This window comes from Rhopalosiphum maidis, chromosome 2 (genome assembly GCF_003676215.2).
Source record: "Rhopalosiphum maidis isolate BTI-1 chromosome 2, ASM367621v3, whole genome shotgun sequence".
Lineage (NCBI taxonomy): Eukaryota > Metazoa > Arthropoda > Insecta > Hemiptera > Aphididae > Rhopalosiphum > Rhopalosiphum maidis.
The window spans coordinates 91,890,001-91,916,281 of record NC_040878.1 but is presented as its reverse complement, the minus strand read 5'-3'; the positions used below and the strand labels follow the sequence as shown (position 1 = coordinate 91,916,281).

Here is a 26,281-nt window from a genome sequence, read left to right as displayed (position 1 = left end):
TTGGTAACAAAACTCGTGTTCGATTTTTATATGTTATAGAAATATAGAGGAGCTATGAATACCTAAATCTTATACATTGAAATCTGAAATCAGAAGATTTAATCTAGGTAACCGGTAACCTAACTTATCCAAAAAACTTGCAAGATCGTATTATTTATTATAGGCAATAGGTATTATTTGTAGTATTACCTAATCAATATATTTCTACACAAATTATTCATACTTATATCATATCATATCCATTCACTTAAACTAAAAACATGATCATAGGCGGAAATTTGCCATAGTTTTAGAAGGGGCTAATATTTAAAAATACTTTATTGCATATCAAAGCCGCTCTCTGAACTTGCAAGTATAATACATCATGAAAAAACTAAGCATGATTTATTTTAAACATATTATATGTGTTATAAATTTACTCGTACTTGAATTTTAACTTTAAATATAATATAAGATAGATAATAATAGTTATACTTATACAAATTATAAAGAAAAACTAAATTGTTAAATATTAATTTACAGTAACAACCTTGTTATCTAGTTGTTATATTAAAATATTTATTTTAAAACAATATATCTATATTTTATTTTTGCAAATGAATCCAGTATGACTTCTCTATCAATTGTTTTGGAAATATCATTTTTTATAATAATGATAGCTAAATTGTTGAATCTGTTTTGCAACATAGATGACCTCAACCATGTTTTTATTCTTCTCTTAGCTGAAAAACTACGTTCACGTGTAGACGAACTTATGGGGTGAGCGAGTGCAACTTGCATAAGCTTATATATGTTTGGATATACATCTTTAGAAAGTACTGAAGTTAAATCTTCTAATCTAATACTGCTTTTGCCAGTTGAAAATGTAGGTATGCAGTTTTTTGAAACACACATTTCTGATTTAACACTTATACATTTTACATCCAATAGCTCCTAGACAATAAACAATCATCTATAATTAACGAAATATCGATGTCGGCGCAGAGAAACCATAGAATAACGTGTAATGTCATATAACAATAATAATATTTTATGGTGGATCCAGAATATTAGCTTCAACCTACTTTAAAATGTATTACGCTATGGACTTTGTAATGGAATCAGAAACACCTACTACCTATTACATCAGATATTTAATTTTTTAATTTTTTTAATTTTATTAAATTTTTATTCCAACAATAATTGAATTGAAAGTTAATATTTTACTTATATTATTTTTGAGGAGGCTAATTTTTCTGTTAGCATTTTTTGAGGAAGCTAAGCCCCCTCAAGCCCTCCCAATTTCCGCCTATAAATATGAATACATGATTGAAAGAAATTAAAATATTTATACATAATATACTAAATCATAAACCAGCGTTATAAATAAAATACAATTTTAAAAAAATGATAGCACAATCTAATATTATTGAGGCACAATTAGGTCAACAAAAATTAAATTAAAATAAAATTGAAATATAAAATAATATCCTAATTAATACATACCTACTAAAAGTATTCCCATCTATACTTTGAATATTTTCTAAGAATTTATCATAAAAAGCTAGTTACAGCTAAGTACCCAATCAATAATTATATTATAATATATAACTATAGGTATATAAGTTATAATTTATAGTCCAATAAGATTTAAGTGAAAATGTAAAAAATATGATACCAACTAAAGTACACTTTAAACTTTAAATTACATTGTTACATCATAAATAGGTAGGTACCTAGTTATATGCTATTAATGGATGATATATATTGTATTCTGTGGACAATATATAAATATATTGATTAGGAATAAATCAATGCAATGATTTCTATTGCACTGAAAAATATTTCTTAATTTTATGTCCTATACCAACACAAAGCATACATTTTACAATTATTGTAGGTATTGATTACTAGGTATTATTATTATACATCTATTATCACAAAAAAAATATTTTAAATGTTATTTTTAAATTGTTAGTAAGATATATCTACTATATCTACCTACTAAGAAATATGGATTTTTTTCTCTTTATCAAAATATGTCATACTTAATGCTCGTTATGTTTTAAACTCGATTCTGTTATTGTAACACAATCATGTTAATGAAAATCAACGAACTAATGAACACATATGTTTAATTTAAAACCAATTTTTTTATTAAGTAGGTAGGTAGGTACACAGTAAATAATTTACAAAATAATTAATAGATTATAATTTATAATTATTAAAACTTAGGATGATTTAAGTATTTAACACATAATACACATTTTATTAAATTTAGTGATTTTAGAGTTGGGAGAGTATTATTTTTTTGTAGTCGAGTACTCGAAAGCAGTTGAATTTAAAAGCAGTCGAGTACTTGATAATAAGAGATAAAGTATTCAAAAATAAACGAGTATTCGGACACTGGTTGGTAGGTAGTAAGCAGGGCCTGATTTAATAAAATTAGGGCCAAGTGCACAATTTTTTTAGGGGCCCTCAAGTCAAAAAAATGTTCTAGAAAAAATCTACATAAAGATGGGTAATGTTGATAATAAAAAAAATATTTATATTTTAAAAGCAAGAGTATACTCTATGATTAAAAGTGTTAAATGCCAAAATACTTATCTCAAAACTCATAAGATATTTGTACAATATTTTATGTACTATAAATACAATTTAGTTACTTGGTCTAATAAATTAAGGACAATGAAAAGACAATACTAATTAAATAACATAACAAAATTATACTATATTAAAATATTAAAAATACTTAAGGATTTTATTATATGAATTTAAATTAAAATTAATTTTCAGTCTTTCATAAAATTAAATAAAAAATGATTAATTCCTATAATTTCTATTTTTATAACATTTTATTTATCATAAAAAAAGTTTAAATTAGTTATTGGGTATTAAATATTTCCGATGTTCAAACAATTTTCTATTATTATTATTTTAATATTTTGTGATGGTAAATGATTATTAATACTGGGGTGTGGAATGACAAAAATAACCAAAATTCAACTGACAATTTAATGATAAGAATATACTAAACTTTGAACATTAACAGTTGGTATTACATTTTAGAAAATACATTTTTATGGAATTAATTTGAAAAAAAAAAACAATTTTCTACAACTTACAGAGCCTATGGCCTTCCAGAAATTGGGGGCAAAGTGCTAGTGCTCCATCTGCACTTGCATAAATCAGGGCCTGGTAGTAGGTACTCGTATTTGATACGTATTTAAAAACAATAAAGGTTCCTAGTACTCAGAATTTCTAAATTGCACAAGTACTAGAATATTTTCAGAATACAGTGAAATTTCAGAATTCTATTATTGACAAATATAAGTTAAATATTATTTGGTAGGTTATTACCGTAATAAGTAGGTATAGAAAAAATTCGAAATTCCCTTAATTTTTTCATTAGGTATCATTGAATTAAAAATATTTAATAACAATCTATTTTTATAAATTCAAACAATGAACGTTCTCATTATTATTCCTTAGGATATTTTTATCGGAAATAGAGATATTTATAGTTTTTAATATTTTTCAATAAAACATTCGAACTCGACTCAAAATTTTTTCAGTCTATTTTTTGCCTAAATCCAGACTGCATAATTTCATATCAGAATAAATTGAAAATATTTCCAATTTAGTATAAAAATAAATAATAATACAATGGTTAATGGCCATGATTTAGATATCTTTGCTACAGTAGAACAAAAAACATTGGTAGACGATAGACCGTTTACTATAGATATATATATATATATGTATACAGTGAAATCTCTTTATAATGAATCTGAAGAGACCAAGAGATTTCTTTCGTTAAAGAAAATTTTCGTAATAGAGAGGGTTTAAAAAAAAAACACTTTTTTAGAAATTACATCGATAATAAAATGAATATATTCGATATCAATAATAATGGTATTATTACGATATTAAAAGTAGATAATGAAAGAATATAATCGATCTTGAAAATTTCGGCATTTTTGGCGATTATTTTTATAATTTATAATACTTAACAGGTAAATTGTGAAACATAAAATATTGTTTTGTTATTGAAAGTGACTATACGTTATAGAGAATGAATGGACTAATGGGTTATAAAGCAAACCAACCATTATTATGTAATATTTACGTTATATAGAGTTTTTCGTTGTAAAGAGTTTCCACTGTATATAGTTAAGTAGTACACATAATGGTAGTAGACCGCATGTTAAAAAAATAGCTACAATTTTATTTCAATAACATAACCTAGATTATAAAATTTAAATTAGATAAAAACTTTGTTTTAATTACATAACAATTGAAAGAAATGTACATATGTTCATATTTTAATTATATATATATATAATATATTAAACATTTAAATATGTATAAAAAATAATAATAACATTGTCTTAAAAAAATAAAAATATTACCTATGTGGTTTAATTATTAGATTATTTTTTTTAAGTCGTGATTACAATTATTGAATTATTTAAATATTTATAAATTGAGTATTTTTTATAACAAACTTTATCTAAAAATTCAATTTTATTATCTTTGAAAAATTGATTTTTACATTTTATACAATATAAATAATATAATGAAGACAATATATAAGTATATTGTTAAAAACTATACATACAATAAAAAATAATAATATTAATCTTATGTATGTAATTTAAAATAAAAATTCTAATAAAATTCATAAATTTAAAGGAGAAAATAGGAAACAAAAATTAAAAACACAATCATAATAATGATTACATCCTAAACCAGAATCTGCAATAATATAATAGTATAATAGGTTTACAGTAGAGTTGGACGAATACTCGACTGAAAATAATTTTAAATCGAGTTCAAGTACTTGACTCAACTACTTGTATTACAATTTTCAAGTACTCGCTTATTTTCGAATACTTATCCCCTTATCAAGTACTAGATAGCTTTTGAGTACTAGCCCAACTCTAGTTTAAAGCAATATGAGATAAAACATAATTATTGACAATCTAAAAGATCAGCTCCTTCAATGAAGCAATTTTGTGATTGACCAATTATGTCATCCAACATTGAATCTAAACCTGACCTTGTTGATATAACCCATTGTGTCTTAGCATCACATTCATTAAAATCATAATGACAAGTAAAATTACAAAAATCATTTATCTTTAAATAATCATCAGTTTTCTGATGAAGACAAATATCATTTGGATAAATACTACTAAGGTTAAATGACTTTAAATTTGGCAATAATTCACAGTCACTAATTGTAGTAATAGAATTTAAAATCCTATTAGATGAATCAATTTGTCTGGGTTTTTTTTGCTTGGAATCAAAACCATTATCTACGCTTCCATCAATAATATTATGCAGGCAATTTTCGGGTTCAAGTTTTAATTTCGAATTTAAGCCATATATACTATGAGTAGAACTTATATAAGTAAGCAATTTTTTTGTTACATTTATTGCTTTTTTTTGTACTACCAAATCATATTCTTCTTTCAATGCAATATAAAGAACCTAAATTATAAAATTTATATTATTAATATAAAAATATAAAGTATCAAAACATATTGATTTGAATGCAAATTAAAAAAAAAAAATGTTTAATCAATCAACTCACATGTAAGCAGCCTGTTGCACTTAATTTGACAAGATTGTCATTTAGTTTTTCAGAGTTATTTTTTTTACAAGATTCTTTGACAATTTTATGAATAACAGAATCCCAAAAATCATAAGTAAATGTTTTTACTTCCCAGAGTGGATCTTTGATACTTACATGTACCATTACAATGCATATTTCATTAAATAGATTATCACTGGAAATTAATAATACAAAAATATTATCATCATATGAATATATACAAATTTAACTATAAACTACATATTAACAATCAATTATTAATAATTTTTAATATTTTCATTATATAATAAAGACAAATTTTATTCTAAAACAAATTATTCATTTTGTGTTTTTATACAATATAATATATCTCAGATATTATTTTGTTCATTCTATCAATTGCTATAAATATTATTCTACACTTTAACTACCTATCATATTTAAATATTAATATAATTGACCAGTTGGACCACTCAGACTTATAATAATTTATTAGTTAATAACGAATACTAGTAATCACAATACCAGGCTCTATGAATAGTGTTTTAAATAACAAAATGGCATTAATTTTATTCCTTAATATATAATAAGCATTAAATAAATTGTTTCTATTATATGAATATAAGATAACATACCTGAGCTCATTATACACAAACAATGCAGTGATGAGTTTTACTATTTGTCGTCTAATGATACCTTCAGATTCACATTGCATTAAGTTTAAACAATGTGTCTAAATAATATAAAAAACAATGATCACCTTAATAAAAATATTAATAATCAATTATAATTTATAATTATATACTTACTAGTAAATCTGAATCTTTTAAAGACATTTCCCAAATGTCTGACACAGAAACCATTTCTTCTAAACATTCAAGAGCTTTAGATCTTACAAATGGATCACTGTCATGTTTAAGAGTATTTATAACAGTTATTGACATATTTTTTTCCAAGATGAGTTTGATAAAACAATTCCCTGATTAAAATAAACATAAAATCTTATTACATACTAACAATGGTAACATTGTTAATTTAACTTACCAGAACTGTGCTTAGAAGCATTTACTAAGCTTCTAATACACTGTAAACAACTATCACGGATTTCTGGTCTGGTATCCAATAATAAATTATTAAGTGTAGTACACAGTGTACTAAAATCTGCCAAATTATCTGTACATAGTACATTTCCTTTGCTCATTTTATTTAATGCAGTACTAATTAATTTTAAACCATTCTGTAAACACGTATAGATGCATTATAATATTATTTATATTTATATATTTATGTTACTGTGAATGTCTGTAATTGGTAAATACTGCCTATACCAAAATGATTGGTGAATGTCGACATAAGCGTGCGCAGGTCTTCTTAACAGGGAGGCAATACCTTAGCTAAGGAGGTCCAGACTCCAAACTCCTCCCTTGATTTTTCCCAGCTAAGACCTTGATGAGAAGCAACAATAATTTAAATAAATCCTCACACAAAATCAAGTATAAGGTTCTATTAAACCATAGTATTATTCTATACGGTTAAGAGTTAGGTTAAACATAAAATTACCAAAGGAGTTTTCAATAAGTCCTTTTTAATAATAATATCTTTTACGATCAAGAAGTCATAATAAAAAAAATTAATAAATATAAAACATAATTCGAACAACTTTTATAATAGCTAATATTATGTTTTATTAAAGTTCCATATGCAACGTCATTTAGCAGTAGGGTCTAATGTTTTAAAAATTTATATTACTTTTTTATACATTTTAAATGAATATTTTCTTTTATTTGGATCCAAAATTAAATTTTGATAAGGATTGCTATGTATGTGACATCACACAAATTATAGATTTTAATATTATTTAATATTTACTTTTTTCAAATAATATAAATACCAGTATACTAATATTGAACATTTGAACATATTATTTAAATATTATCAAAAATTGGTAGGTATTAATGTATAATGTAAAATCTTGAAGAAGCAAGAAATTTCGCAGTGGAGGCAGTTGCCTCTCCTGCCACCCCCGTTTGCATGCCTATGAATGTCGACATATTGATTCAAATTATACTCATTGTAAACATTCATTAGTGAATGTTTGTACTTCCAATTTAATTTAATTTTAATGTAATCTTGGGATAATGGGAAAGTACAAAAATAATACAAAGTAAGCCTACTACCTATACAATATTAGATACTACACAAGTAGATAATTTTTATAAAATATTTAATACCATACCCAACAACTTTTATAATATTTTATCTTGATTAAGGCCTTACTATACTGTTATTTAGTATGCTTTTGTCATTCAGCTATACATATAACATTGTATTGAATAAATTGATTTGCATAACAACTAACATTTTTTTTATATATATACCATAAATCAGTTTATTGTGTACAAAGGCAATTTGATATCAATCGCTTATGTAATAAGAGATCAAACAATTTTGTAAAATAAAATAAACCTAATTTAAATTAATATATTATATATAATATTAATTACATATATTATTTAATAATAATGTTGTAATTTATAAATTATCTTTTCTTTTTTTTTTAATTTGTTAGCATTAACTAACTGCAGACATTCACTGTAATATCATACACATATATATTGATATTTTTAATTAATTACTTTACCTGCAAGAGAGTAGAATTATGACAAGATTTATGAAAAAACTGATTATGGCTCTGTACAAGTGGCACAAATAATATATTTTGTGTGGTAATTTCAGTAAATAATTTACACTCTATTACTTTTGCCCAACATATAAATATGCATGATAATATTTCTAAAAATTTATTATAAATTGAATTTTGATCTTGATTCTCTTCTAACCAATTATCAGAGTTCAAAAACTGTTCAGTTAATGTTGAAAAAAAAATGATTAAATAATCCAATGACACCTATAAATTATATAATATATAAAAATATTTAAGATTTTTTATACAAATATCATTAACAAATTATAATCAATGTATTTTAAACAAAAAAAAGTTTTAACTAAAACTGAAATAGCTTTTTTTATGACTATATTATTTCTCAAGTTAAGAAATTAATATACTATAAAATAAGAATTAATATTGATGTAACTAGATTTACCTGTTTGAGTATATGAACAATGTCTACAATGTTGAGTACAGAAGAAATAGCCACTTCATTTAACATACAATCATAATTATTGCAATAATTTAAAATATATTTGGATTCAATTATACAACTTCTATCATATTTTAACTTTTCATACTTAGAACACTGAAGCCAATCAGTGCATTTATTTAATGGTATCAACTATTAACACAAATAATAAAAATAAAAAATATATTAATAGATTTTAAAGTCTTAAGAATAAGATATTTATTTACCTGGCCGATAATTAATTCCTTTTCAAATATTGTGTTAGTTCCCAATTGTGCATTACTAATGTTTGCATATCTTATTGCTTGTGTATATAAGTTGTTAATTTGTTTATATGAATGTATGTTTTTTGGCATATTCATATGGGAAAAAATCAATTTTAATACATATTCCAAGTCAGAATGATGCCAAACAGTAAGACAATCAAATATCAAATGTAATGTCATATAGTTTTTTAATAGCAATGAATTCACATTTAATAATCTTTGAATATTCACTAATACATCTGATAAAGAAAATTTATTAATTATGTTTTGGACAACATCGGATTCATATTTAGTTCCAATGAATTTTTCTAAAGATAAAATTAACGTTTTCACATTAACATTATAGGCAAAAAAATGTTTTATGTCTTGATGGTTGGCAATTAGATCATCAGTTTTATTTAAGCTGTAAAATAACTCTTTAAGAAGAGGTTCACAATAATGTGCCATTTCATAATCAAATGATTTATAAATTAAATCGGCAATATATTGACTAGATTGAATTTCAACATATTTTGCTGGTACAATTAATCCACGAATAGCAAAAAGTATCATTTTCCATAAACCTAAAAATGTAAAATCATAGTTAATTACATTAATAAATAAACAATCAAAACCGTATTAAGTAAAGTATGTACCAGTGTTCAATTTTGTTATTGAGTTATTTTTTAGCTATAAATAATTTAAGTAAATTTTGGTTATATTCTCACATTAATAGGTTTATAATATAATAAAGTATTAACTATACATAATAAAAGAACAACACTTGTTTATAACAGATGCCTTGACATATAATTGTGTACTACATTTTCGTGACTGGTGGCTGTTGCGTATGTACAAAATATATATTATATATGAAATTATATTTGAGTTTGATCAAAGATTATTGTCTATTATTAAGGTTACAGGGAGATATAAAACTGTCTATGTCCGAAACAGGAAAGGACCACTATAGAGAAGTCAAAATTCATTAGAATACTTATTTTTTTGTCAGGACATTATATTTATTAAGAGTTTATTTATTAATTTATTATGCATAGGTGTTAACTAGGATGAGTTTCACTTTTATTTCACTTAAATTAAGGATTACCTTCTTGGAAAACATATTCAAGACCTTGTTTATGAGTATTCAATGTTTGCAACAACGACATGTAGGCATTAAAAATTGAAGACTCTTTGAGATCAGATCCAACGTCTAGCTGATTAATCATTGATTGGAGAGTACCAGTCTCGATGAGTGCGACCAAGCCATCGGCATTTTTCACCAATATGGCCAAGTATTTAAGGGAAAAAGCGTACAGATGTATCAAAGCATTTCTAGACACTGGAGTTCGATTCCGATACAAATTCAAAACGCTGGCAAACCATTTACAGTGAGTGTTGATCGGTACTGTTTTCAGCAAATCATCTAAAAACATTAATGTTAACTAGACATGTATACTAAGTCACTCATGCCACCAAAATATATTTATAAACGGCAAGCTACTTACCAGCGACCTGCAAGCTTGTCAAAAGTTTTTCCAGCAACGTTTTATCTTGTATATCAAAACCATCGACCAACATGCAGTCCAACGCCGTCAAAAGTTTTTCAACCGTTAGCGGGAGGTTCGACGACATGATCGAGGATCGAACCGCGTACGGGACTATGATGACAACTTAAATAAATAATACCAATAATAATGATATAATAATTATTACAGGAAATATTTGAACAGTTCAACAATCACGAATTCGCAAGCATAAAAATCAAGTAGAACGAAATTTAAAAAAAATAAGATAAACAACATAATCAAAAAATCCGGCATGGACTGATACACCGTCGATCGTGATCACAGATATCACAGAATATTCTGTGATAATATGATAAGTCATGGCCTGATAACAGAAGAATTGTACAAATATTACGAACTATGCAATATTGTAATATTATGTAGTTCGTGAACATAATCATAACACCAAAAACACTTCGTTATAACTCCATGTAAAAAAGCTGTGAATGATGTGCTAAATTTTGAATAATTTGTAAGATAGGTAGGTTTGGTATTAAATATTAATTTATATTTTAGATGATTAATGGAAATTACAATAAAGGTTGTATTGTTGTGTCAATTTGTTTACACTATTCATAGCACCTACATAAAACAAAACTTGAGATAAATGTTTATTTCAAGTCAAATAAAGTCTTAAAAATAATTTATTTAATGTCTATAAACATATTATTTTGAGTAAAATAAATATGCAAAATCGCACAGAAATTTGTCAAATCAGGATAGTCATCGAAAAATTCAATGATTTAAATCAAAACATTTGTTTGTTGTCATTCGGTCAATTTTGGTTTTAGAGCCATAGTTAAAAGGTCGAAATGACTTAAAAAAAATTGGTTTATCTGAATTTGGCATTCAAAACACCTGTTGCTGTTTAAAAAAATGTATGTTGTGATGCGCGTACGCACACTGAACTTACTGGCTAGTAATAAACAACGTTGTACCTACTCGTTTTCGGGGAGACAGTGTTCGACAAAACACAAAACTCCAATTTAGTTCATTTGCAATTCAGAGTTTAGACGTCAAACACTATACAAGAAGAATTTATTTTAAAATATCTGCAGACTACGAATCAGCCAACATCAATGAAATCGAATTTATTGTCTCACTTTTATTATTAGTCAGCGATAATAATATTATCGTTATTAATATGATGATTTCGTGCAGGGACGTATGTGGTATTATTTTTTTTGGCGGGGAGGATGTTTTTGAAAAGTAGAACTTTTTTAATAAATATACAAAAAATTTTTTTTTAATATAACCATTTATATAACAAAATAAACATTAAAATTGAATAAGTAAATAATCATACAAGTAGGTTGTTCTACTGTTGTTCTCTGTTAAATGTATCCTCCCCTTAAATTTACATGTAAAAATCAAACGACTTTTATATAGACAAATCGCCAATCCTAGAAACATGTATTAATTAAACAATATAGGCAACTTGCAATACACATTATCATTGGTTATCTTGTTATCAAATATTATAATTTAGAATCAACTACAGATAACACATTTTTAATATATTTTTCATGACAAAATACATTTTGTCATGATTTTTCTATCTTTCAATTATTCTAATCTGATAATACATGCTAAACACTAAACAATAGATTCGTTTAACTCATGAACTACGAATGCTACGGGTTTGTCGTAAAGGCTACAGAAAACGTTTCCGCGGAACTGCTGGAAGAGTTCAATTTACCACAAGAATCCGTTATTTTCCTTGGTAATGAGTCTTGTCAAGACATAGCCAAAAGATTCGTGAATGAAGTGACAAAGATCGCAAGAAGAGTTGCTTGATAAAACAAAAAACACATCATAATGACCAACGAAGAGGAAACAGCTCACGAGGTGACAGACTCATGCAATTTGTGTAAATGTAATTTTTCCATCAAAAATAATAAAGTGAGAGATCACTGTCACTTATCGAGCAAATTCAGACAAACATCATTGTGTAATACCTGCAACCTTAAGCTTCAAATACCGAATTTCATACCATGCATTTTACACATTTTATCGTAACCAAGTTGGGTTACGATTCCAAAACTATTCCGGTTAACCCAAATAGTGAAGAAAAATTAATTTTCAAAACACGTGATCGAGAACTTTTTAATAAAATTTATAGACTCGTGCTGTTTCATGGTATCGAAACTATCAACACTTGCAGACAATTTAATAACACCTGGGTTCGAGAAGTTCAAAGAGACAGCAAAACACTTTTTTACCGCAGATATGCAGCTCATTACTCGTAAAGGTGTATACCCTTATGAATATACTGTTAGTTGGAATAAGCTCGAAGAAATGAATTTACTAGGAATAAGTGATTTTTATAGTACACTAACAGAATCTAATATAGAAGAAGACCATAATGAATACAACACTGTATGGAATCATTTTAAATGTAAAAATCTCGGAGAATATAGTGACCTTTATCTCAAAATCGATGTTTTACTATTGACCGATGTATTTGAAAACCTCAGTGACATGTGCATTTCAACATACAATTTGGATCCTGTTTACTATTATACCGCTCCAAGATTCAGTTTCGACTGCATGTTAAAATATACTAACATCAAACTAGAATTACTCACCGAATTTTACATACAATTATTTTTTGAAAACTCATCTGCGGTGGGCACACAACAAGCTAGCAGGAGATACGCTAAAGCTAATAATGAAAATACCCTAGATTATGACATGAAATAGCCTAAATCATAGATAGTTTATCAAAACTGCAATAACTTGTACAGGCGGGCAGTTTTTGAGAAAACCATGGAATCTATGAGGAAATGTATTAAGATGCAACTAGTTTCATGCTTAAAAAGATAACAAAAACTTCTGAATAAACATTGCACCACATACAGCAAAAACCTAGCTGTTATTTTGCTGGAAAATAAAATTATCAAGTTCTGCAAACCAATATATATAGGTAACTATTAACTTACACAGACAATTAATTTTTCTTCTTAGAGTTATTAATTTCTTTATTATTTCTTTTTATAGGTTTTGCAGTACTAGACATAAGTAAGACACAGAAACATTATAACGACAAAATCAAGCCATGTACATAAGTACAGGTAAATTATCATTATCATTATTATTACTATTATTACCTTATTCATATATTAAATATATAAGAAATTTTCTTTATTTTGGATTCTTTAGTATATTATATCCAGACTGACGACTTTTACAGTGATTTAGTGAATAATTCTAATTTGCTCGACCGAATGAACACAGCAAATCTACCCCGTGAACTGTAACTATCCATGTTACATTGATAAGAGAAAGAAGATTTTCAGACTTTTTTCTGATGAAACTGATGGATGTATAATGAGAGACTTTGTTGCACCCCGAGCAAAATCCTATGCTTAAATTTCATGAGATAAGGAAAAAATTAAAGCGGAAGGCATCATATCTCGTGTGGTTTTTAATCACATGACATTCAATGATCATTTGAATTGTCTTTTCAATGATGATTAAAAAAACAAGTTTAATCTGTGTAGGGAAAATATTTGTATCGAATCATTTAAACCATCAAATCCAACAAAGTATGCTTCAACTGACAAGATGACAAATAGATAGTACAATCTGATAGAATACATACCTACACTCAGACACTTTAAAATTGATTGTTAATATTATGTCTAAAAGGAGATTTATTCACTTTTTTGTTTTAGAAAATTATGATGTTATAAATATTTTTTGCAAATATATTTATATGAAAATAACTTTGTTATTACATGTTAATGTGTATTGTGTTTCAATATTTTGAACCTAACCACGTCATTTGATTATACCTTGTAAGTGCAGGTAACACACACAGTATAGATAAATACAATATTGTCCAAATATACTTTTTATGTGTTTATTAAAAATAAACATACAATATATATATTGTTTATACTACTTGTTCTATTAATACATAAAATATTATAACTTCATTATTCATATAAAAATATTATAATTTTAATAAAATAAATCATCATTTATATATGATGTATATTACAGTAGAAAAAAACGTAAAAAATAATGATTTCAATAAAAATATAATCAATTTTCATCACTTCTTATTAAAAATAAAGATTCTCAAGTTCATCAGGTGTAAAATGTTTCATATTATGACTAACAATCACACATAAATCAGTTGCGGATTTAGAGGTCACTCAAGGAGGGGAGGCAAATTTAAAAAAATTAAAATACCTATTTTAATAATATAACCTGTAATTTGTTGGAGGCTAATTTTTTGCATTATTTCACCAACTGTAATGCTCTATTTGTTATTAGTTGTATCAAAAATATCAACTATCGCCCCCCCCCTCGTATCCGCCACTGACATAAATATATTTGTGTATATCAATGAAATCATATTCACTGTTATTATTAATAAAGTCATCAATAATAATATGATGAATTCGTGGATTGAAGTTGCACGCAGTAGTTGACGAACCGACGACGTACATAAAATTGTGGTTCTTAGCTGAAACCATCGGATAGGACGGCAACGATGCAGGATCGGGATTCGGGGGTACGAGAAAGAGGGGGTACGGAGTCTGGCGATAAGTCACCAACGCACGTTCTCAGTCACCCCGTTGTGTGACGAGTTTGCGCCGTTTGCGGGTGTCGCACGTTCGATTATATTAGGCGGGCCGCACACCAGAGAAATTATAAACACGAAACTTTTTATATGCAATCGGTTTCAGAAACTAGTTTCACGTTGATCTGTATATTGAAGAAACTTAAACAATGAAACTATAGAATAAACGAAATATGATTAGTTTTCAAAATGTTGGGTTGACTCACGTTTGCTATATTCGTTTAAATTATAATTGTACAAACATGGATATTTTTCTACTGCTTCAACTAATAGTGTATTAAAGACAGGATCTTCTTTTTTCGGCATTTTTAATTAACTACAGAATATGTTGAACAAAAAATATATGAATATAAATAAATAAGTATATAAAGTATAATTTAAAGTATGATTTTGTTTTATTGATTAGTTTAAAAAATATGTTTTTACTAACTTACTTTATTTCAGTATGTCGAAAAATTCGAAAAAAATATTGTTTTTTAAACTAGCACTAGTATTTTAAGTATTATTATATTAATAATAAATATTAATATTAATATAAAAATATTGAATAGTAAATAAGTTTATAAATCAAATTATATGAGTATAATTCACTCAGTAAAAACTAAAAACGTGCATGACTGAGTGAAAATGTTCATGAAACTGAAACAATGAAACCAGAATAACAAATTTCTTGTTATCAATTTCGTAAACTATAAATAAAAATAGTTGCATGAAACTCGGTGTGTGTTTCCCCATGCAAATATATCGGCTGGTTTCATGCAATTATAGTTTCGTGTTTCATGTTACAAGTTTCGTGTTTATAATTTCTCTGGTGTGCGGCCCGCCTTATTGCAACAAAGGCGTAGTAAGAGCTTCCGATGGCCAGGCGACGGCATACGCCTTTTACAATCGCACGGCTCGACGGCTATACGGTGGCTAGCGTTACCGGAGTAAACAACGATGCTGCCTTAACGGCACCAATACAGTTGTCATGGCGATCGTCACTGAATTACGAAAGCTCGACAATTAATCGTTACGTAACAATGCGAGCGACGGCTTTTTAGACACGAAACACGTTATGGAAAACCAGTGGCGTAAACTGGGGGTCGCACGGGGTCGCACTTGCAACCCCTGAAAATATCATAGGGTCGCAAGAGTATCTTTTTGCGACTCCAAAAAATTACGATTTCAATTATCAAAAAATTGAAATATCAATATAATAATAAACTAACTAATTTATATTTTGAGAACCAATGTTTAACGTTGTCTTGAAGCACTGGAATTATTATTATACTATATCCTTTCCACATTTATTTATAGTTTTGTTATTAATAATTTTCTATTATTATACCAATATGTATATTTATTGTGATCGGCCGACTCGAGTCTCAATGGTAGCTGATAATGAAAACGTGTTTCATAGTTTAAAATTACTATTTGTTTGTTTTATTCATGAATTTAATTTTTACACTTGTTATTTCTTATTCGTGATCGACTTAAAATTAAGTACTTACTACAATGGACAAATTTCTTATAAAAGTATCGAAGTCAAAAGTAAGTGTCTATTTTTACTTTAAATTCATATAATTGTTTAGTCTTTAGTACACATATTTAGTATACATTAAGTTAAGAGTAGCCATTAAAATATATTACTGATTTATATTATATTAAAACTACAATTTTGATGAATAAAACAGTTTATTTTTGATCTGTAATTTAATTTTTATATTAATTATTAAGGTAATATTATATTATTGGGAAAATTAAATTTATTTTGCTATATATTTTTTTATTATTTTGATTCTAATAAATTGTTGTACCTGCTTATTAGAAAAATACTAATGCTGAGAAAAATGTTAACTTACCTGAAGAAAACCACCTTTCCCCAGAAAAAAGATCAAAAATGGTAAATACAGTTAATACTTAATTTCATATCATATCTTTAGTATTAATTTACAATTTATTGAAATTAAATTTATATTAATTTAATATCATTTAATATTTAAGGATATTTTGGTTAACAGTAAACACTTTACCTTAATAAATTTAAAGTGAAAATTCTGTAACTAGTTACCTACGTTAAATAAATAATAGTAAATGTATTGGTTATTTTGTGTAGTATAAAAGTGATAAATATGTATATAAATCATGTTTGTATTAATTTCATTGATCATTTTAGGATATTCTACCAAATACCAAGGACATAAATCAAATTCAGAATGCTATATCTAGCCATGTAGGTACATCAAAGTCAGATCAAACTACAAATACACTATTGGTAAATATAAAATATTGCATTCAATTTTAATCTTTAAACCAATGATAAAAGTTTTGAATTTTAAATAGTATGTACATGCAATCACAAAACATAAAACAAGTATTGAAATAATTATAATTTCAATTTGTAGAATTTTAAATGTTGTACAAAATAGTCAATATTCACTCATTTTTATACTCTTTAATAAATTGAATAATTGTATATGGTATTTGTTAAAATTTATTTTAATTTCAAGTATATATATTTATCTAGATAAGTGACAATCTTAATCGAGATCCTGGTCATAAGAATACAAATGCTTTAATTTTATTTTCAAGTGGGTTTGGACCGTATCAACCAAATAACATTATATTTCCACAGCATTTAGGAAGAAAATTTCGAACAGAGTGGTATACTTCTTTTCCTTGGATAGAATATAGTCCTAGCAGTAACTCTGCATATTGTTTTTACTGTCGTGTTTTTCCATCTAAAACATCAGATCCAACTTTTGTTAGTGTTGGATTCAAGCAATGGTCAAAAGCTAGTTTCAAGTCTTTTCCTCAGCATGAAAAATCATTTGGACACAAAGAAGCTAGTGCCAAATTAGCTGGTTATAAAAATTCTAAGAAATCTGGGAGTATAATTAGCAAAGTTAATACACACCATCAGCAGATAGTAGCTGATAATCGAGCCTATTTAAAATGTATTTTAGACAGTTTACTTTTTTGTGCTCGTCAAGGAATAGCTATCAGAGGTCATAGAGTAGACGAAGACTCTTCAAACAAAGGAAACTTTCTAGAACTATTAACACTTCGTGCTAAAGATAATGATATTATTCAACGATATTTTATTGAAAAAGAAAAGACATTTCGTTATGTCAGTGGTGATTACACAAATACATTTCTTGAGTATTTAGCTAATATTGTTATTGAAAATATAATTGATAATGTAATAGCTGCGGGTATTTTCAGTATAATAGTTGACGAAACTCAAGATTTGTCTCGACATGAACAAGTCGCAATTATTATAAGATACGCAACAAAAGATTTATCTCCAGCAGAAGTTTTTCTTGGTTTTTATAAAACAGAAAATACAGATGGAGAAACACTTTCAATGTTAATAAAATCAACTCTTGTATCTCATGGTTTAAAAATAGAAAACTTGAGAGGGCAGTGTTACGACGGTGCAGCGTCAATGAGAGGGTCGTATAAAGGGGTACAAGCAAGAATTAAAGAAGAAAATCATTTAGCAATGTACATTCACTGTAATGCACATATTTTAAATTTATGCCTTATAGATTTGGCTAAACAAGTATCTTATGTAAGAAATGTATTTGGAACATTAAATACATTACATAATTTTATTGGTGCATCATCCAAGAGACATGCGATTTTTGAAAAAATGTATTCAGTTTTAAATATAAGTACATGTGAAGGACCTAAAACTTTAAAAAGTCTCAGTGATACTAGGTGGAGTTGCCGACTAGATGCCCTCAAGGCGGTTTTATTCAATTTTCAAACTGTGGTTAGTACTTTAGAAGATATTTCGGAAAATGATGCTGTTTATGGATCTGATGCTAATGCATTACTAAAGTCAATAAATACTTTTGAATTTTTATTTTGTATATACTTTCTTAAAAAGATACTGTTGTTAACTAATATTTTATCAAAGTATTTACAATCAAGTTCAATAATTTATAGTAATGTACAGTCAATGGCAAAAGAAACAATACAAGAATTATGCAATATGCGGTGTGAAGAAAGTTTTAATAACACTTGGAATGAAGTAGACATTTTAAGAAAACAATATAATGTTTCTTCTCCTATACTTCCCAGAAAGCAAAAAATACCAGCTAAACTTGGCGGTGGATTGAAGGAGGTTGAAAATACTACCATAAATAAACATTATAAAATAAATATATATTTTGCTGTTCTGGATAATATTATAAATGACATGAGTGAAAGGTTTGAAGAAAATAATTTATATATTTTAAACTGTATGCAAGACATACTCTTAAATGATACTCCAAATAATAATTCTTTTAAATAAATAAATAAAATGTATGGTTTTGATGAGGATAATCTTAAAGCAGAAACAAAAATTTTAAATAGGATGTATAAAGCTGTACATAATCAAAGTAATGTGCAATCAAAAATCAATTTCATTGCATCAGAAAATTATAAAGCTGGATTTCCAACATTAACAAGTTTGATACAATTATTTATTACTATACCAACTAACTCCGCATCATGCGAAAGAAGTTTTTCTTGTTTACGTAGGTTAAAAACATATTTAAGAACCACAATGGGACAATCAAGATTAAACAGTCTTGGAATCTTGCAAATTGAACGTGAAAGATCATCTCTTATAGATAAAGATTTAGTAATAGAAAAATTCAGTGCTGCCGCAGAATGTAGAGGCCGCCGATTACTACTGCAGTAAATGATATTATTCCCTCAGTAAAAAACCAACTAATATTTTAAATCTACCTATAATGTATATATATATATTATATTGTATTAGGTATTATATTACACAAAAAATATAAATGGCAGCTGTTATTAAAATATAAATTTTATAAAATAAAAAAATTGTTTTTTTTTAATGTACTCATATATTGTTTAAGAAAATTATAAATATTTTATTGACAGTAAGTAATTATATACCCTATTTATAGCGTATATTCATAATACTAATTGCCAATAGATACAATATGTGTTTAAGTTTAAAATAGTTTTGTTGAATTTATGTACTTGTAATGTTAAATCTAGAATAAAATAAAATATTTTAGGGGGGTGTGGGGGGCAAAGCCCCCCACAAGTCTGTCTAACCTAGAAACTGATTGCAACCCTAACAATTTAGCCCAATTTACGCCACTGTGGAAAACAGTATAGTTAGAGACCGTACTGCATTGCACGTATAAACGATAAACGGTAGAAGAGTTGACGTACTAAAGCGTTTAACGTCGAGTAGGTCGCCACGAAGCGGTGGCACACTCGGACGCGCGTAGAGGTAAAAACTTCCCGGTGTACGGACGTTTACGCGTCGCAAGCAATACGGCAATGACCGATTAAGCAGCCGACTCAAATGGCAAATGGTGTTTTGCGACCGTACAAAAATACGATGTCGGTGTCGGAGACGTCTCAACAAGACATTGTGAAAGCAAAAAAAAAAAAAACATATATCGAGTGATACGGAAACACACAAACGATGGTCGGCGTGTGTTTGTTGAGTGCAGCGACGACGTCCTATAATTGCGGTGGCACGGGACGAGATCCATACAATATTATACCGACTGTGGCCGTGGTGACGACAATATAATTATTTATTATACATCGAAATACTGTGGTGACACATCACTGACATCGTGTCACGGACTAAACGGAGCATTTTAATTTGCATAGACTCCGGCACGCGCTCGGAACGCTGTGTATACGTACCTATCAATCGGGCACTCGCCTCGCAGACCGGTGAAAAATCTCCGCCGCCGTCGTAACGTGTCGCTGTCGTCGTAATATTTGGTACTGTCAGAGACGCGTTTAACGGGGGGGGGGGGGGCAAAGTGGACATTTGCCCCGGCGCAAATTTTAAAATATTTCATGGGCTGCATTCGTGTACGGATTTTCATACATTTTTTTTGTTTTTTCGTAATATGTACATTTCTCAATCTGCGATTAAACATTTTATGAATATCAAAATATTATATGAAACATATCACACAGAGATAATAAGTTAAATTCAAATGAATTCAATACCTACACGTACGCAGCCGAAACTCGGTGGACGAGGTTTGAGTGGATTGACGTATCTACACTGTAGATTCTACAGTTATTGTAGTTATGTTATTATACTATTACCTTTAAATGGTTCATGATAAGTATTGGCGTGCGGCGTGCCCACATTATTGTGAATTCGTGAAAATACAAGAACGAGTTATAGTAATTACGACGCAAGCGCGCGTTTTCATTTTTACAACTGTGCCGAATTATTAGTTTATTTTTAAAAATCACTTACAAATAACGGAATTGTCATTATATTATTACAGTCGGTGGACACTGGACAGTAGACCGTTCGTTGTCATACTACAAATTACATTATTCTTTTCTGTATTGAAGAGAGTAAAAAATTATCTATGATCGTCATTAGCAACAGTATACATAAGCATTGTTATTTATTTCTACGGTTTATATTTTATATTATTTTTCAGAATAAAATTTAATAATTTTTTGTTGTTAGGTATGTTAAATTGTATTAATTTATCATAATGCTTTAAATTTAATATATTAGATATGTTTTGAAATGATCAATTGTTTTCTACAGTCTACACATAAAATTTAATTTACATGTTGATCTTGACAGCATTATAGCCTTTACAGCATATTTTTGTAGCCTTAGTCGTTTTTATTAGTTTCCATAGCAAATAAACATAATATAAATTATATTTTATATGATTGATTCAATTATATTGTATGTAATCGATTATACAGGTAATATAAATGATAAATACTTGTGCTCAACATAGATATTTTGTCCAAAAAGTAATGATACATTGATGCGACAAAGTATCTTTACTGTATTCATTTAATCAGTATATTATACCATTTTTTTAATGATTTGTTTTGTGTGCGTGTGTGTGTGGGGGGGGGGCTATGAGGTAGCAAAATATGTGTGCCTCTGGTGGCATTAAACCTTAACACAGCACTGGGGTAGTGCAGTTGAAGCGGTGTCGTTAACGTTCGCGGGTGGCCGAATAACGCGCGTAGTTGACTTATACCGACATGAGTAGTTTACTTATTGCAGCATTTTCTCCGCGTGTGGCAGTCGTCCTGTTCGGCGACTAGTTATACGTAATGATATTGGGCGATTTCGGTGTGATGCGTCGTCCGGCAATAGTGAATTAAACCATAGATGTTCGAAACGAAACTGATGCGGCTATACATTATACGCACCAAAACGATGTAATATAATATTACGGTTTTGAGTGTACCAATACGTCACTCAATCAGCGCACTGTCTGATTTATAACCATCTACATCGTGTGCTAATGTAAATTGTATTATACGCATACAACATTACAACAATTACAATATATACATATTATATTTTACACTGATACATATTATTAACCTACTCGGCTGTTGAATTTCATGTCGTGTAATTTTTTTCATCGAATGACCATCTACGATGAAAACAATAATTATACGATATGAAATTTTAGTATCCATTTCACAAAAAGTTATGCAGTTCACGAAATAGACAATTTCATCAAGTGGATGCAACACATACATACAACAATAAAATTACGACATATACTTGTTACATTTTACACAGTTATCTATATACATTGTTAACCTACTCGGCTGCTGCCTGCATAATGCAAATTGCAATTAGTTGAAATTTCCCTAAAACATGGTATATTCGCGACACAATAGTTATTTTTTTAAAACTTATAAAATGTTTAAACGATTTAAATCTTCAAACAACAAAAATATTATTACATATGTCATAAGACATTCTTTTTCGAAAGACTTGCAACTAGAAATATTCATTAAGCTAGCTATATATTATTTTATCCTTGCGGCTGCGGCTAACGGTATACTTACACCGAGTGTCGAGGTAAAAAATCTGCAGATAGTGTGTTAAAAAACTTCGACTAGACATTATAATAATATAATATTATATCATTAATAATGTTTTGCTCCACGCATAGACGTAGTCAAATTGTCTGTACAGTGCGCCGGACAAGCCGAGTAATATACAAACAATAATACAAACATAACGTATTGTTAATTATTATTAAATTTATTTATTATATTTGATCATTTTAGCTTTAAATACAGGCATTATTAGCTATACATATTATTAGTTACTATACAATATCAATTATTTTATTAATAATTCATAACCATAGCAACTTGTTGACGTTAAAAAAAAAATTATTGTATGTCTTTTTTAAGAGAGTAAGAAAATTTTGGAAAAAAGTGTATTTTTAACAATTAAAACAATTGAAAAAATTGAAGTAATGTACACGTTAATAATAATAATTAATGGAACAACATTAATGACACTGATGGAACAATTTGGCATTTTCATAATTTCATAGTTAAATTTACACGTAATGTATTAGTATGTATAAATAAACAATGTGTCATGTATAATGAAAAAACAGTCGTTTTGAAGATAGAATAAATATACTACTTTCACAGGCACACTTCGCTATACACCCGTACCCTTATTGCTACGCAACTGGCTATACCCAATAAATACTTGTAGTACTTTAGTAGTTAGTATTATTTAATATTTCGTATTATCGTATATTCGCTATAGACATAATATAAAACGCAAACTATTTATTCATATTTTATGTTATAATAGCCGACCCGGTCACGACTTAGCCCCTGATTGGTTGTTTATTTTGCCTTCGGACCATGATATGTAGAATTTTTTATTCAAATATTATTGTTTAATGTGATCGGCAAATAAATATAAAAAACGGTTAATGAAAACGGATTGAAATTTTTCTAGCGGAATGATAAATATATTTTTATTAAAAATAAATACAGATAAAAAAGAAATGTTGAGTAATGTATGGTTGATAAAGAATTTTATAAGACTCCTGAGTATGTGACGTTTTTTTTTTTTTTTTTTTTTGTCTACTGTTGAAATTAAAATCATAATATGATTCGGGTTCCCAGTTCGAGAAAATCCCACGTATAATTGTCCATGTGAAAAGCACTCTGTACGAAGATTTACACCAACGTACATAATAATAATATAACAATATATACTTAATAGTATAGATTAATACGAATATTGGATATACATGTTATCGGTGTACGTGCGATAAACTTCTCGGAACAATATTATTCATGTATACACGCCGATATCAAACACAATACAATTTGACGAACAAAAAGGTCAGGTTGCACATAGCCGCGGGCTTCCGTGCCGCACATATAGGTACAATTGTTTTCAATTTTTTATGAACTTTATACTTTTTTTTTATTGACAAAAATGGTACTAAAACCTTCAGCAGAGTGTCGGGTATAACAGTAAAAAATTTCAGCCAAATCGGTTCAGTAGTTTTCTCGGTTAGCGCGGTCGTAGAAAAACCCCTACAATTTTATATAATAGCATATAGATTTATATTATATATTAATATAATAATATACTGGCTAAATGTTAAATAATTTTATTTTAATAAATATAAGGAACTAATAAACTATATAACTATTAAACTGTTTATTTCTTAATATTATTTTTATTTTTTAAATTTAATTTCGTTCTAAAAATATTTTTCAAACATTTTCAATTTTTATTTTCATAAACATTATTGATGTTTCTTTGAGTACTGTTCTTATTTGTAATTTCTAAAAGTTTTCCGCAACTTTTTAGCTTTCCTTATTTCTTTTTGTTCAAGTAGAATTTTTTTTTTTTTTAGCATACCGCTTCTATTTTTTTGAAACAAAACGCTGGAAACCCAACATTTGTTGTAGTGAATTTGTAAATCAGTTTTTTCTGATGCAAAATATACCTATAATCTATAGCCATAATATTGGTGTATTTGTATCGACTAAAAAAAAAAAAAAAAAAATGGTTAATAACAATGGATAATTAATATAATCAATCGCTAGGCTGCGGCGACCACACCTAGACCTTTTTCTATGCGACCGCTGCCATCCTAGATATTGTGAACGTGACTATTTTTTTACGTTTTATTATTATTAAATATATATAAGAAGATGTCGAATCTATAAGTGTTTTTTTCAACAAATTTTACACTAATTCACTTTTAACAGTGACTGGCCACAGTTCAGTGAATTGCTCATTTTTTTGTAGGAAGTCTATAAAAAAAAAAAAAATATTCATAACTAGGTGCTTATAAATAATAAACTCAACTAAATGAACATGGATTTATGTATTACTAAAAAAAACTGGTATAATAGACAATTATTTTACGTAAAACACTAAAAAAAAAAAAACACAACGTTTTTGTAATGTGTACAATGTTTCGAACAGATTCGTATGTCTTACAACGACGTCACAGCCACCGAATAATCGGATCAGAATCGAATCGCACGCGTTGTCAGATCATTACAGCGGCACACGAGACGGGCAGCTCAAACGAGAGCGATACATCCGTAACGCGGAAGTCTGACGAGTCACTGGAACTGTATCATTTGCTCGCTAGATCCGACGTATACGCGACTTGCCATTTCTGCGGAACGTAACCCGCCGTAGCTCTGCGATAACGCACAGGGAAACGGGGTTTTACAAACATACGTTCTGTTTGGGAAACATACTTGAACGATTACGAATAACGTATTCCTACGAATGACTGTTTATCGCATAACACGAGAACAGAAAAAATAAAATATGCAAATATAATGTGTTGAACAGTGTGCAAACGCAACAAACCAACCTCTAACGCACTGCCCGTACGGTGTCAGACTTATATTATAGGTCACGGAACAAGACCAAGGTCGAATTTTGTTTGTGCACACCAGAGCTTGAGTTAAGGAAATGTTAGAAATTCGCAGAAGTATTAATAAAATCACTAATTAATAATACGAGTACAAGCAATATAATGTGCAGGCAAAGAGGCAACATAATATGTTAAATATCAAAAAATCTTTGACAAAAAATGTAGATACCTCATGCCTTCTCTAATCGCCCAAGTCTGCCCGGGGTGGGTCTTGCTACGACGGAGGACAGACGGTGAATGTCATTGCTGCTCGTTTCGCCGGGCCTTTTATACCTGATCCATTAGCGATTACACAATATGCAGGGCCGATTCGTGTTTTGTGACAGATAAGAAGAAACCGTCGAAACCCCAATAGTGCAATCGCCAATAAACGCACAATTTAAATAAAAGTTATTTTAAGAATAAAATAATTATAACAATAATAAAAATAGTAAT

At 28.1% G+C, this 26,281-nt stretch overlaps 3 protein-coding genes and 1 long non-coding RNA gene across 4 annotated transcripts; 2 read left to right on the top strand and 2 right to left on the bottom strand.

Annotated features, from left to right (window-relative positions):
• Nucleotides 1-558: 558 nt before the first annotated feature.
• Nucleotides 559-894, bottom strand: LOC113554938. The gene has a single exon (XM_026959040.1). It carries the CDS (start codon nt 892-894, stop codon nt 559-561), a length of 336 nt encoding a protein of 111 aa, XP_026814841.1.
• Nucleotides 895-4,681: 3,787 nt separating this feature from the next.
• On the bottom strand, nt 4,682-10,742 carry LOC113553209. The gene is made up of 10 exons (XM_026956411.1): nt 10,472-10,742; nt 10,072-10,389; nt 8,946-9,547; nt 8,683-8,871; nt 8,220-8,486; nt 6,623-6,815; nt 6,388-6,557; nt 6,214-6,311; nt 5,579-5,774; nt 4,682-5,475 (listed from the first exon to the last, which is right to left on the bottom strand). The coding sequence occupies exons 1-10, from the start codon at nt 10,596-10,598 to the stop codon at nt 4,954-4,956; spliced, it is 2,682 nt and encodes an 893-aa protein (XP_026812212.1). The 5' UTR covers nt 10,599-10,742; the 3' UTR covers nt 4,682-4,953.
• Nucleotides 10,743-12,058: 1,316 nt separating this feature from the next.
• LOC113553873 lies at nt 12,059-14,244 on the top strand. Its single transcript, XR_003405219.1, has 3 exons — nt 12,059-13,457; nt 13,532-13,605; nt 13,694-14,244. It is a non-coding gene; the product is annotated as an uncharacterized LOC113553873 (long non-coding RNA).
• A 1,961-nt stretch (nt 14,245-16,205) lies between these two features.
• LOC113552676 (zinc finger MYM-type protein 1-like) lies at nt 16,206-19,803 on the top strand. Its single transcript, XM_026955520.1, has 6 exons — nt 16,206-16,658; nt 16,936-17,010; nt 17,284-17,382; nt 17,635-18,953; nt 19,062-19,239; nt 19,438-19,803. The coding sequence occupies exons 1-6, from the start codon at nt 16,623-16,625 to the stop codon at nt 19,801-19,803; spliced, it is 2,073 nt and encodes a 690-aa protein (XP_026811321.1). The 5' UTR covers nt 16,206-16,622.
• Nucleotides 19,804-26,281: the final 6,478 nt, after the last annotated feature.

Coding starts and splice junctions, on each gene's coding strand:
- LOC113554938 (XM_026959040.1), bottom strand. CDS start 894: ATGTGTGTTTCAAAAAACTGCATACCTACATTTTCAACTGGCAAAAGC.
- LOC113553209 (XM_026956411.1), bottom strand. CDS start 10,598: ATGTCGTCGAACCTCCCGCTAACGGTTGAAAAACTTTTGACGGCGTTG. Junction 10,390..10,471: donor GACAAGCTTGCAGGTCGCTG/GTAAGTAGCTTG, acceptor TAATGTTTTTAG/ATGATTTGCTGAAAACAGTA. Junction 9,548..10,071: donor TGAATATGTTTTCCAAGAAG/GTAATCCTTAAT, acceptor TTACATTTTTAG/GTTTATGGAAAATGATACTT.
- LOC113552676 (XM_026955520.1), top strand. CDS start 16,623: ATGGACAAATTTCTTATAAAAGTATCGAAGTCAAAA. Junction 17,011..17,283: donor CAGAAAAAAGATCAAAAATG/GTAAATACAGTT, acceptor TGATCATTTTAG/GATATTCTACCAAATACCAA. Junction 18,954..19,061: donor GATGCTAATGCATTACTAAA/GTCAATAAATAC, acceptor AATAATTTATAG/TAATGTACAGTCAATGGCAA.